At 39.1% G+C, this 14,196-nt stretch overlaps 2 protein-coding genes across 4 annotated transcripts in view; both read left to right on the top strand.

Annotated features, from left to right (window-relative positions):
• The window catches only part of mgll (monoglyceride lipase), a 40,113-nt gene extending 26,358 nt beyond the window's left edge, over positions 1–13,755 (top strand). For both annotated transcript variants that reach the window (XM_086069927.1, XM_086069926.1), the window contains 4 exons: positions 4,324–4,434; positions 5,194–5,283; positions 9,398–9,613; positions 9,822–13,755. In XM_086069927.1, the coding sequence (XP_085926053.1) occupies positions 4,324–4,434; positions 5,194–5,283; positions 9,398–9,613; positions 9,822–9,944 (540 nt within the window). In that variant the 3' untranslated portion in view covers positions 9,945–13,755. The remainder of the gene's footprint in view (positions 1–4,323; positions 4,435–5,193; positions 5,284–9,397; positions 9,614–9,821) is intronic.
• Positions 11,292–14,196, top strand: part of prkar2aa (protein kinase, cAMP-dependent, regulatory, type II, alpha A) — a 39,057-nt gene continuing 36,152 nt past the window's right edge. For both annotated transcript variants that reach the window (XM_086069922.1, XM_086069925.1), the window contains exon 1: positions 11,292–11,427. The gene's annotated coding sequence lies outside the window, so the exon portion shown is untranslated. The remainder of the gene's footprint in view (positions 11,428–14,196) is intronic.

Genomic DNA, 14,196 nt, shown 5'->3' on the forward strand with positions numbered 1-14,196 from the left:
TTTGGGTGTGTCTTCACACCTCTCACAATGTTTCTGTCATCACCTGCTGTTGATACCCTTGGCCGACCTGCTCGATGTCTGTTGCTCTGTACCAAGTAGTTTGTTTTTCAGAACATTCCAAATGTTCTGTGGAACCTTGGAGTTCGAACGTCTCGGAACTTGTACAAATCGGACTTTGACCCCCAAAAAATCGAAGGAAAAAAATGCCTCAGAGTTTGACCTCGATCTCGGAGTCCGAACACCAAAGCAAAGCCGAACGTACCTTGAACGGGTAGCCGAGTGACGCCGAGCAATGCTGAATGCTCACGTCACTGTAGTCGAGACAAGGCACTGCAAAGAAAAACAAAGTGCTATGAACCACAGTGGATTCAAGGAAGGAGATAATCACGCCGTTGTATCTACTGCGACTACTTACGTAAATACTGGAGCGAGGACCCCCTTAGCTGTTCAACAATGTGCCTGACGTTAAACAGCGCTCGCAAGGACCCCTTTGTAGTCTAACAATATGCCTAATATGAAATATACCAACTCAGCACTGAACTAAATCATGCATTAACATAACATAAATCAGGCTCTTTTCATTCCTTTCATCCATCACACCACAACAAAAAAGGCAAAGGGTGACACCTAACGGCCATCATGGTGACCCTCGTGCTACAACACGAAATGGCTCCTACAGTAAGGTATTCTTAATTGTTTAAATACTGTGCAGGGTGTACATGTTTTTACATAAATAGAAGTTAAATTAAACTAGAAAAAAATAAAAATGGAAATTTTCAGTTTTGGGAGCTTGGGAACGGATTAATTGCATTTACATTATTTCCTATGGGGAAAAAGGTTTCTGAGGTTAAGCAAATCGGACTTTGAACACTTCACAGGACCAAATTATGTTCAAACTCCAAGTTATAACTGTATATGCCCAATCTTTGTGCAATGCTGTGATTGGATTATCCCCTTTTTCTCAGCTTCAAAATAGTTGGCTTTTCTCCCATAGACAGTTCTCTGGTCTTCATGTTTCCTTAATAGCAAATGCCGTTTTCGCTGGTGAAATCCAAAGCCAAACGCAAGAAGCATTAAGCACTCAATTTATACCTGAGCAACTAGAATCAGTCACACATTCCAATATTTTTGCTCACTTGAATAATGGGTTGGTTCAAATAAAAGGTTCTCTGTCCTGAGTTGTGACATATCTATAGATTTAAACACCATGAAATAAAAGCTGGCGTTCTGAACTCTTGTCTCACATTTAACTTTTTATCTGAAACTCAAATGCCTTCAGCAACAAAAAGAAAGGAATTCACCTCGCCACCCTTTATATGTACATGCGTGCGTGCATTTATTTGCTGGTGGGGCTATTTGCGCCTGTATATGATATTTGCTTATGGGTGGAGAAACCACATTCGTGTCAAATACTGGGGCTTATGGTTGTAACACAACTGCCATCACTCTGTATCTCAGCGTGGGTGCGAAGGTGTGGCCTTGCTGTGTCGTCCTCTCCCTTTACATTGCTCCAATTGTCTCTAAAGCAACACTACAAAAAAAAAAAAACACAGCAGGATGGATAATCACGCCCACCCAAACAAAAGCCTGATTGTTTTATGGTCTTGTTGGCCTCTGAGTAGTTTTCCCAGAACTGTTCTCCTCGGAACCTCTCACCTACTTTGCTTCCCACTCCTATTAGAACTAGAAGACAAGACAATCCTTCCTTACTGTCTGTCACAGTGGAAGCTCTCAGCGTCACTCCCTCAATGAATCAAAAGCTTTGTTCCATTTTTAACTCCTTAAATGCTTTGCGCTTGCATCTATACTCTCTGATTATATATATCTAGTACTCATTTCAAGAGGTTTTAGACATTTAAATTTTTTTTTAATTATTTGAAATTATGGCAGAAAAGGCTATTAAATGGATTTATTGTGAAATAAACTGCAGCGGGTGGAAACAGCTGGTGAAGCTACCAAACATTAAGGAAGAGGCGAGATATCCATGGTTTACTTAACAGTAGTTAGTTAACTAGGTGCCTCAGTTAGGGTGGTGAGGTGTCCACGTCTGAATAGTAGCGTGGGAACCTGCAAGACGCATGCCGCATTGAAACACTTCAGTTGGCATGACATTGACAAAACAACAAAGGAGGAGCACCACGGTTTTTACTTCTCAGCATGTGACTTATGAGCACATGAGAGGTGACTGAGGGCAACAAGTAATATGAGTGGAGACTGTGGAGTATAATACTGCAGCACTAGTTGATGGAGGAAAGATTTTCTTTAAGAAACTTCGATCAAACCCTAGATTCCATGTGTCCTTAATTGATTTTAAATAAAGGTTAATAATCATAGTTGCCTATATAACTGCAATTGAACTGCAAGCTATGATCCCAAAACACTATCATTTTGAACTCTCCTTGCAGTGGCCCAGTTGGCTGTCCAGTGACAAAAGGTTCAGCGGTTTGATTGTCATTGAAAACTAATGCTGCATTCGAGGAAGTTAGATATCTTACATGGATTCTCCCACTTCCGACCTCAAAGCGTTCAAGGCTAATGTAAACAAAAATATGAAGTGTTTGTTGTTCTGGTTAACAGTCAGAGCTTAGTTATTACTTTGAACGACTAAATTAATGTTATAATAAATAAAAGATAAATATGTTTTTAATGTATAACCATCCATCCAAGGGTCGCTGGAGCTTATCCCAGCTGGCTTTGGGCAGTAGGCGGGGCACACCCCGAACTGGTTGCCAGCCAATCGCAGGGCACACAGAGACGAACTACCATTCACACTCACAATCACACTTATGGACACTTTTGGAGTGTTCAATTAACCTTCCACGCATGTCTTTGGAATGTGGGAGGAACCCGGAGTACCCGGAGAAAACCCACGCAAGCACGGGGAGAACGTGCAAACTCCACCCAGGAAGGCCGAAGCCGGGACTCGATCTCACGTCCTCAGCGCTGGGAGGCAGACGTGCTAACCAGTCACCCACCGTGCCGCCCTATAATGTATAACATCAATTATATTTTGCTATTCATGGGCTTTTCTCTACAGTGGTCACCATTGTCGACTGACGTCAGATTGAAGGCGGTCGGTGATGTTGGGGTCCTTTTTTTTTTCAACTTCGCAACTTGGATCGCCGAATTCAAAGGGGCGTTCCTGTGCACTCTTCCTGGTATAAAGACGTAAAAGTCCGACTTTCCACCTTCCTCGAACGCAGCCTAATTTGTTCCCTGTGGGCCTGGCAGCGCTTTATTTGCATGGCATCAGCCGCCCATTGGTGTATGAATGTGTGTGTGATTGCTTTGTGCTGTGGGCTTTACAAATGGACACTGTAGTGAAAGTGTTATAGGCCCAAGTGTACTACTTATTCACCATTTTACAACCGTGCACATGAGCAAAGAAAATCCACAACCAAGGCTAAACCTATTTTCTCCCCCTACATATTAGTCTCTCACTCAAGAGTTACAGAAAGAGCACAAAAAGCGCAAATAAGGGAGTTTTTCAACAAATTATCGACTCTGCCGAGGAACAATTCCACAGACAAGATGGTGATTATCAGTTACCGGTATTAATATTAGTAATACTAAATTAATTGAATTGATCCTAAGCAATGTTTTCTGCACTTCTTGAATCATAGGCACAGGCAGCTAATGCTTAGGGCAAGTTGTTTTTTTGTCATCTATTCGTATTCTCATATGTTTTATTGACGCAACAAAGATGAAATGAATTTCCACTTACTAGGGATTGGAAATAATACCTTGTTCTGCCAATGGACAAGCAGCAATAGTGAACAGAGCCATGTTGAGCCAAAGACGGACAGTGCAGTTACAAAGCCTCTCTGGTCAGGCTGGCTGATAAGAGGGGGCGTAATGGAAGCAGCTCAAAGTGTACATGACCCTTCCCGACCTCTAGGCACACTGACCTCACACCCACCCCACCCCTTTGCCTACCTCACTCGCTTCCACAGTGCCTCCCAGAACTAAAGGACACACAATCCTCATCCCCCATGTCTATGGATTTTTAAATGAGCACTTCCCCCACAAAAAGGTCGACCAAAGCCAACCCTTAATCTGTCAGCAATCAGGTGGAAAGAGGTTGTATCCAAACAAAAATGTAAATAATGTACACTTTTCATTTGGTAAAATTATTTATATATTTCAGCCAAATCAAGAGAAAAACAGACAGTGGCTCTTATCTCGGTTGCATCCACGCATTTTGTGGTATTGACATAATTAGACCTACAAATTATGACCACCTACGTAATCTAATGATATCTAGTTCAAGTGCCCTTGCCTGACTGCCACTGTCTTCCTCAATAAATGATCTGCTCCACACAGGGCGGCGCGATATCCATCCTCACAGCCTGCGAGAGGCCTACTGATTTTACCGGAGTGGTTCTGATTGGCCCCATGGTTCAGATGAACCCAGATTCTGCCACACCATTCAAGGTACCGGTGCATTTTATTCCATGCTGCTACTTCTATGGTCTTCGCTGATCTCTTTTCTTATTGTAGTTGTGGTAGGATTTGATCACGATGTTATTGTTTTTATGAACCTAGTTTGATGGCATTAAAAGATCCCTGTTAATTTTTTTGATAACGTCTGACACAAAATCCGCTGCAAATGTTCCCTTTTCAGCTCGCTGCCAGTCCCACTTTTGAATGCTTTTTATTTGAGCTATTTTCATTCTTTGCTAAAACACTTCAGATTTTGAGAGTAGGGCTAGTAATGGTCAGAGGAAGGACTTTTTTGTTTTTTTGTCAAGTTCTAAAATGTTACCACCTAGGTATAGGTATCAATTTCCAAACTTTTATGCGTTATCAGGGAGAGCAACAACCCAACTGATTTTAGAAATTTTAACCCACGCTCAAGGGCGCCGGCGCTAAAATGTCATCTCAGTATGTATACAAACTCGCAAAATAGAAAAAAAAATGCTAATCAATATTGTTTTTTGTTGTTGCTGCTGTAACTAATGTTATCTGTTATTTTTTTAAACATGTTTAGCTGGTGTTATTGGTGCTAGCAAGCTACTTTTGGCTACAGTTTTGGCAGATGGTGTGAAAAAATAGCCACAAACAGGTCAACTCAGGTTGCAAAACATGTTCTTCCGGTCTGTATGCTGTCCTCATTCTACATGGACCTGTTCAGGTCATATTAAAAATCCATTAAAGGCTTTGTTTGTGTCTTTGTTTATTCACCGTCTACAGATTTTCCTGGCCAAGGTTATGAACCACATGCTGCCAAACTTCACTCTGGGCTCCATTGATTCCAAATGGGTCTCAAGGGACAAGAAGCAGGTGAACAATAGAATTGACACAAGGTCTCATGGGAAATCGTTAAGTGAAAGTGTGCATGTTTATAGAATGATGTGTGTGTGCGTGTGCCTGTGTGTGTGTGTGCGTGTGAAATGCATATTATAACTCATTTGTGATGATTTAATGTTTTATCCTTTGCACCACGGAGATAATGTTTTCACAGCTTTCATGTATCTTATGCCTATTTGTTTCATAGGTATTAATTATAATGCCTTATTTTAGGCACTCGTAATATGATTAGGAATTAGAAATTAGACAAATAGAAAATTGCCATTAATTTTATGTAATTTTAAGGAAAATTGCTTCTTTTTTTTATACAGGTCTTTTTTTTATGAACTGTCATTGTTTTTTGTTTTTTATTGGATGTATCAAAAGTATTAGTTGGAATCGGTACTTGGTATCAGTATACTTGTACTGGCATCGGTCTGAAAAAAAGTGGTATGGAACATTCCTAATAATTTTTGTTCCGGCTTTGGATGTCCGAACCATAAGCCGGCCACATCAGGGAAAACTATTAAAGGCGCTTTCCAGCATTCAGTTCAATAGAGTTGTTGTTGCAAAAGTTCCAAATGCTGTTTATTGTGATCTAAACACATTCCAAAAAGGATTCACAATTCCAAAATGATACTTCAAATAAATATACGAACATGTGTGGGTGGGTGTGGCTAGGAAAGGGACTCTACATGTATGTGTGAGTGTGGTTGAAAAACTATATGACTATATATATAAAACTAAATATATCACACTGCCTATTATCTGTAGTAAACATATCCTGCTTCCACGGTAGACGTCTTTTAACCTTATAAAGCCTGAACCATGAGAAAAAGATCAGAGTATTTATTGGTCCTTTTGAACTAACGAAAAATTTTGGGGGGAAAATCAACTTCCACATATTACTTTTGATTTGTGTCTTAATCGATACCAGACAAATCAAACATATTATTTCCAAAAATCAGAAAGAACATTTCCCACTATTATTAAGTATAGGTGTCTTTCTCAATTGAGGCTAGAAAAGCCATGAGCTGGGTGGTACTGCCCTCTAATGGATTATCCGTGCAACGCAAGTGTCAGATCATATACGTCAGGATTTTAATGGGGGGAAAAATGTTATACTCATGGAATTGAGGGCTCAAAGTGTCTTTAATATGATACGTTTGACGTTATAGGATTAAACACACCTGACATATATGTCAGTGAACAATTCATAAGACAGCAATACCATTAACAGCACATAGGGGGAATAATCATTCCTAATAATCCAAATCATACTACTGTACTGTTTCGAAAATATATGTATACAAATACAAATTTTACCCTAAACTATCAACACATGATAGTCAAACAAAAACATTTCAAAACTAATAGTTTGTGCCTTCTTCGGTTAACTCGTTTTTCAATAAATAGATGTTTTATGCCTTTTTATGTAATTTAATGTCATTTATGCTAAACCCAGTTTTCAATATAAATTATGACTGGATTCCATAAGGATGTCTAAAAATAGTGAACAAAATGATTCTGGAAGTCTTTACTGAACTGGTGAACTTTTCACTTCACACTCAATGCATTATTCACAGCAGTGGAACATGTGGCCTCACAGAAGCTTCTGTTCAACTGAACGCATATATGCGATATGAGCGGATGTGTGACTATCGGTGTTGGGTGGAACAAAAAAGTCTGTGTCCTCTTTAAGTGCAATTTTAAAGGATTCTAAATCCTCCTTTATCCTAGCGACTTGTAAGGACTCCTCCCTGTTCACACAATAGACGTTAACCACTCAAAAACAAATACTACTGTTGTGCGTCTCATAACAAGCCACAAAACGAGAAAAACACGAACCTAGAGTTTCGATCCTTTGATCCATGCTGAACAGAGGTCATGCTTCATGTGGTGACATCGTGTATGATGGTATCGCAAAGAAGGGAGGCTGCCAAAAGGCCTTAGACTAGAGCAATATAATAAAGGATCATCAGAAATGTAAACATGGTTATGTCGTAGACGTGACAACAATTGCCCATATTCATTAAATGGCCGGCCTATGGGGTAGGGTATGAAGACACATTTTCTTTCAAAGTAAAAAAATATATTCTGTAGGAATGTCATTTAAAAAGCTGAAGACAATATAAAACACATCTAGGAATTATCATTTGACGCAGGATGACTATAGGTTGATATGTATGCTTTTTTTGGGGGGCCTGTCACAATATGTGGCACAACCAGGGTTGGGAGGGTTACTTTTAAAATGTAATCCATTACAGTTACAAGTTACCTGCTAAAAAATGTAGTTAGTAACATAATCCAAGTACCATAATATTAAAGTAATGTAACTAGATTACTTTTGGATTACTCCAATATTGAGTATGCTCATGAAGACAAAATAAAAATAAATATCACAACAATATATATTCTATACAATGTGCCCCTGTTATTTGCGGGTGATTGGGACCCGGGCAGCCTACAAATAGCAAAAATCATTGTGTAATTGAAAAGCATGTAGGCTATTGATTGATTGATTGATTGAAGGCCATATGCTGTTTTTGAACTGTCACTGAAAGCAACCACTCCTCCCAGTTTTATAGATAGATAGATAGATAGATAGATAGATAGATAGGGCGTGCATGCATTCTCTCTCTCTCTCTCTCTCTCTCTCTCTCTATATCTCTCTATATCTATCTATCTATCTATCTATCTCTCTCTTGCTCTGTCTCTCTCTCTCTTTCTCTCTCTCTCTCTCTATCTATCTCTCTCTCTCTCTCTCTCTCTCTCTTGCTCTGTCTCTCTCTCTCTCGCCCTCTTTCGCACGCTCTTTCATCGTAGAAATTGTAATCCCCATTTTTAATAAATGTACCTGTAATCTGATTCCATGTTTTTTCCTGTAATGCAATACAGTTAAAAAAAATTGCAATCTGATTACGTAACGGCGGTACATGCATTCAGTTACCCCCAAAGCCTGGGCACAACTGTCGATGTGGCACACCGGGCATCAAGATGATGTGTTGAGCTATGTGACACATAAATAAACTATGGATAAAGAAAAAACTTTCTGAAGAATGTTATTTCAGCGAAGGCGTTTCAATCTATTTTATTATTCAATCTTAAAGAATTCTGCTTTTATATTCTTTGGTTTATTTACGTTTTTACAATTTTAGTCCATACATTTTGTTATTTCAATGACATCTTTATTATTATCAATTTTTTTAAATATAACTTTATTGAACAATTGTCAACGGACAATTTCCAGCCAATCCTGTAGCGTGACGTCATCTGTAGGAGACCCCGATAGAATCTAGCAGCCCGATCACATCTGGTACCGACACCGGTCTTGTAGTCGCTTATTCGCAAAACCTGTTTCCATCGCCAAAATGCGCATTTTCCTTTTTTCGATACCACCCCCTACAAGCGTAATTTTTGTTGCAAATTATGGGCCTTTTTGAAAATTTCTGCCGTTTCCATTCAGCTTCTTTTTCGCAATTCTTGAAAATTCTCATAAAAATAGGTAGATGGAAACCCACCCAATGACAATGACTGGACAAGAACTGAACGAAAACAGGGAACTAAATACACATGGTAACGAGAGACACCTGGACAAGACACACGTGGCTTGGCGAGCTGATTGGGTAACGCCAGGGACCGGGATGACAAGAACAGGAGGACGTGATAAAACTTGACGAGACATTGACAAAGGGAGACAGACACACAAGGAAAACATGACCCATAAACAAAAACAAAACACAGACCATGACTATGAGGAGTATTTATTTGGAAGTAAGCTTGAGCCAAGCGCCTTTTTCAGATTTAAAAATGTTTTTGTTTCATGCAGAACTACAATGTAATATTCTCTCTGTAGCAGTTCATTCATTTCATAAATGCAACACGCCTCACTTTTGTATACATGCAAGTAAAAAAAAAAAAGATACAGTATATGCAAAAGGGTTTTGTGACTCCCAGTGTTTTTTCTTTCTCTTTTGACTTGTTTGTGGGACCGAATCCAATATTTTCCGTATTTAAGGTTGCTGATCCCTGTTGTAGATCATTTATGTGTCAGGCAAAAGAGCAGTAAGGAAATGTGTCATATAATAGCATGCGTATCTCTTTCCAGGTGGAGGCTTATGATGCTGACGAACTGAACTTTCACGGCGGGATGCGTGTGTCATTCGGCATGCAGCTAATAGGGGCGACGGCTCGCATCGAGAGGGAGATCCCGTCCATCAGCTGGCCCTTCCTGCTCCTGCACGGCGACGCTGACAAGCTCTGCGACATTCAAGGCTCCAAAATGATGTATGACAAGGCGCCCAGCTCGGACAAGAAAATGAAGGTGCCAACAGTGTGTGCTTGTTTTCTATTGGATGAATGGATGACGACCCATTTGAAAAGTATTATTGTGTGTATTATTTTTTGCAACATTTTAAATGAATTTGACTGGAAAATTATACTTTTGTGCAGAATTTCAAGTCTTTTGTTACATACACCATGTACTCCACCAGTACCATGACCCTTGTGACGGGTGCATTCTATTTTGGCAGGTGTATGAGGGAGCCTACCATGCCCTTCACCACGACCTGCCAGAGGTGTCGGAGTCCGTGCTGAAGGAGGTGACGGGCTGGATCAGAGAACGCCTCCCCAACACCCCAATGACATCACCATAAGGCTCGAAGATTGACGCAACATGTAGAGAGAGGCCAGTCAAAGTTCCAAGGAAACCACCTTCTTGAAAATAGATTGTACAGTACATAGCTCTATGGTTTAACTAGTAGTCAGGCCAAACCATAGTGAGAAAATGGATGTGCAAGTTCAAGTTGCAGTATGCTCAGGTTTGTAGTGCAATAATGACACATTTATAATGCCAGTTGTACTCCTAAGCCTTCCCCAAAGGAATGTTTTACAAAGGACACATGAACCTTTAGAGAAGTTACAAATCCTTGCCTCCACATTTCCGAGTCCTAAATAGTTGTATGCAAATACGACTTAATCGATTTCGACTAGTTTATTGATTTAGGTATGGGCAAAGGAAAAAAACAGTTTGTCAATCCACTTGTTGTTTTTTTAATCACTAGGTAAGGCATTATGAGCTCTTTTTATTAATTTCTCAATGCTTCGTGGATGAATGGTGATGGTATAATGTAGGCATATGCAAGTCCGTCCAAATTAAGCACTGATGGAGGTCTTAACTGAAGTACAATCGGGCTAATTGTTGTTTGAGGTCCTCGCCAGATCACTTTGCCCTGTTAATGTTTGTGGATAGAGTCGCTTGGTTCACATGCTATTAGTTTGACTCAAGATATAATGAATGAATAAATGTAGTATGTAATATAGAGGACAAACTGGACTCCACAAAATGCTAATTTGATTTGAATGAATTTGATTGAGAAGTGCTTAATTTTAATTTGAGTTTATTTTTTAAGTTTTAGAATCCAGTTAATGACTAATGCAGATCATTCCATATTGAATGTGTTGTAATTGGGGATGTTACTGCAATACTGAAATGAGAGATTAATTTCTGGCTCTGGGGCCATCTGAGCCTTTTTACCTTTACATGTTCCTTTTCACACAGCCTTCCATCACACCCAATGCTTCAAAGGATCGGTTTTGTTTTTTCCCCATTATTTGTTTTGAGTTGCTGTGGTGACCAGCGAGCTTTGTCCATTTCACCAGCAAGGCCACATTTGCCGCTGCATGCTGCCTCTAGTGGTCAGTGCGCTGCATTGTTTTGCTCACACGAAGTCAAATTACTGCTGACCTCAACTAGATTGCTCTTGAAAAGGGTGTCGTCTTGACGTAGCTAGAAAATAGCTCCTCCTGTTAGCAGGCTCTGCAGTGCATCCACAACTGCAGATAGAGCACATACATGCATTATACAGTCCTGCATGGATTCAGCACAAGAGACCGGAAAGCATTGCTAACATAAAGAAGTGCGCTCTCTCTCTCTCTCTCTCTCTCTCTCTCTCTCTCTCTCTCTCTCTCTCTCTCTCTCTCTCTCTCTCTCTCTCTCTCTAGCTCTCTCTCTCGCTCTCTCTTTTGACATGAGTGCATTTTACCGCACAACATTAGCATATATCAGCTGGGGGTGATTGAGCGGAATAAGAGGAAAGAGAACGATATGCTGGTCGTAACCATGGCAGCACCTTTGATGTGAGTGTGCTTTTTCTTTTTTTTAACATCCCATTAATTGTGCAGCATGTGAGGATGTTGCACTTTCGGGGCCTGCTTTGCTCGGAGCAGTTTATTTTGTGTGAGCTGTAACAGATGAGCAAGTATAGCATTATTGGTATACGACGTGTAATGGAAGCGACTTAAACTCTTGATTCAATTCTGGCGGTTATGCTGTTTGTGTTTCTGCTGGAATCAACTTTTCTTCAGAGTGATCATATCCAAGCAATATACATTTCCCTAAATATGTGCAGGTTTAGCCAAATTTAATACTTGTTATTAACAGAGGTCATAGGGCAACGTTAGCTAGCAGGTCCAGCAATGTAGAGAATACATGCAAAATTAGCTAATTATCAGGCTCAGCAACACTGAATACTGTATTCCTATTGGTCACTTGTTGCTAGGAAGAATTTATGACGCACAATTACTTAATTAGTTGTTTTTCTTGTTGTGTCACAGATTTGTATTGGTTGCTTGATGCAATGCAGAGGATGTTGGGCAAGATTAGCTAACAGGGTCAGCAACATAGGTGAAGCGACGCTGAAAATAACTGGTCACGTAACACATTGTTATGGTCATTTGTTGCTAGGCAAAATTGCCCCAAATGCCTATCTCGGAAGCACATCAAAGTAGGTTTGTTTTGTTTTTCTTGGTCACATTTGTTGAGCTGTCACCTGTTGCCAGCAGAATGCACGGGTCACGAGCATTTACCACCCACCCATTCTTAATTGAAAAAAAATGTCACACTCCACATTCTATTTACTTGGCAACTTGAGGTAGAGGTTCAATTGCCCGGCAAGAAGACAGTCGGACACCCGCCATGGAAATTACCCCAAAAATACTGTAAGGGCAATGAGACAGGTTAAATCACTGTTCTTGTATCAAATCATATATCAAGCCTGTTTTGACCACACTACCATCTGCTGGCTCAGTTACAGTTCATACAATGGTGAACCTATGTGAACGTGTTAACTTCTATTGAAATACACTCTATACTTTTACAAAATCCTCTTTGCAGCTTTGCCATGCTTAGAAATTAGTCATGCACAATTACTGTTTTCCATTATTTAGTAGCCTTATAAACAGTAAGGTGTATAAATATTGTATGTACAGAGAGCACCCATTTATGTATAATAACCATCATGACTGTTAGTATCTTTATTTAGTCTCCTATATTAGGTAAGAAAGCTAATTTTATGTGTGGGAGGAATTGCTGAATGGTTTGCAGCACAAGTCTGTCATTGCCGGTTTATTTTCTAAACCTTGACTTTATGACTGTTTCTTTTTAGTATGATGGACCTTGATATGTGTGATTCCAAAAACTTACTGATCTGGGCTGTAAAATGTTTTTATTTAATTTTTTTCTGTTCTATGTCTGAGAACCTAAATTAAATATTAGGTTTAACCTTACCGGTTGGGGCATTTTGGATAATTATTGTTTTTTTGTTGTTGTTGTTTTTTGTTTAACATGATTGGTGGAATTTTAGTGGTTTATTCTGTGAACAAATATAACACTGTACAAAAGCAGCGCTAAGTCGATTTTGGAGGGGCGGGGGGTATTATAAATCGTTACAGGCTAGTGTGTACTGATCAAATATTCAGGACAATGCACTTTTTTTATACCTTGTCACAAAGTGTAATTTGTAACTTTTTAACTTGGAAACTGGTTTAAAGTTGTATGCAGTCCCACAAATGTATGACTGTGTCTCATGAGATTGCATAGAGTTTTTTTTTTTTTTATGCTCACTGTTGCATTATGCAGATTGTGATTTAAAACAAAAACAAAAAACATCATGAATGTTGGAACTTTCTCTTGGTATGTTTTGCTTTATTTGGGAGCACGCATCCTTGGACAATAATTTCTCTTATGTCAACAAATGTAAAATTTCTAGGAACAGAACTCAGTTGCATGTATGTGATGATGAAATGATGTGTGAGATCGATTGAGCCAATTTTTTTTATTTTTTTTACTGAAATTCAAAATAGCATCTGATCCTTGCGTTATATTCCAGAAAAAATAAGGATAATTCCACAACAGGACCTTGTATTGTATTCTGGTATAGTGTTGTTTGTGCCTTAACGATCTGACACCATGATCAAGTGTGAGCATGTTGGTGCAATAAAGTGACTCTACAAGGGTGTTTTTGTTCAAATAAAAAAAGAGCTATGTGGTGTTGTTACGTAACAGATTGGGGTTTCTGTTTCTTTTTCTCCGTCTGTCTGTCACATCAGTGTATGTTTAAAAAATGTATTTGTCTGAGATACTCTTTGCGTATATACTAAAATTAATAAACAGCACTTTTACTGTAATTGTTTTCAGTCTGCTGTTTCCTAATGTGTGAGTCACGACTATACGTTGAACAATACTTTGATGTAGGTGGGTAAAATGTTTTAATACTTGGTTTAAATAGCACCGTCATCGGAGAGTCGGTAAACTATCAGTCTATTCTGCTTCCATGACTGTTATTCTAGCTTTAAACAATTAACTCATTCACTGCCATTGACGGCTATAAACGTCAAAAATTCATTTGAACAATTTCTAACATTTTTTTTCCACTTTTGTTAACAAGAGTATGAAAACCTAGAATTTTTTTTGTTGTACATTTAGAACAGATATCAAATTAATCATGAGTTAACTGGTGAAGTCATACGATTAATTCCGATTAAAATTTTAATCACCTGTCCCCGCTAATTTTTAATCTTTTCTTTTTAATTCATTCACTGCCATTGACGGCTATAAAAGTCAAAAAT

This window comes from Leptonotus elevatus, chromosome 2, assembly GCF_054856555.1.
Source record: "Leptonotus elevatus isolate MCC_2025b chromosome 2, RoL_Lele_1.0, whole genome shotgun sequence".
Taxonomy (NCBI): Eukaryota; Metazoa; Chordata; class Actinopteri; order Syngnathiformes; family Syngnathidae; genus Leptonotus; species Leptonotus elevatus.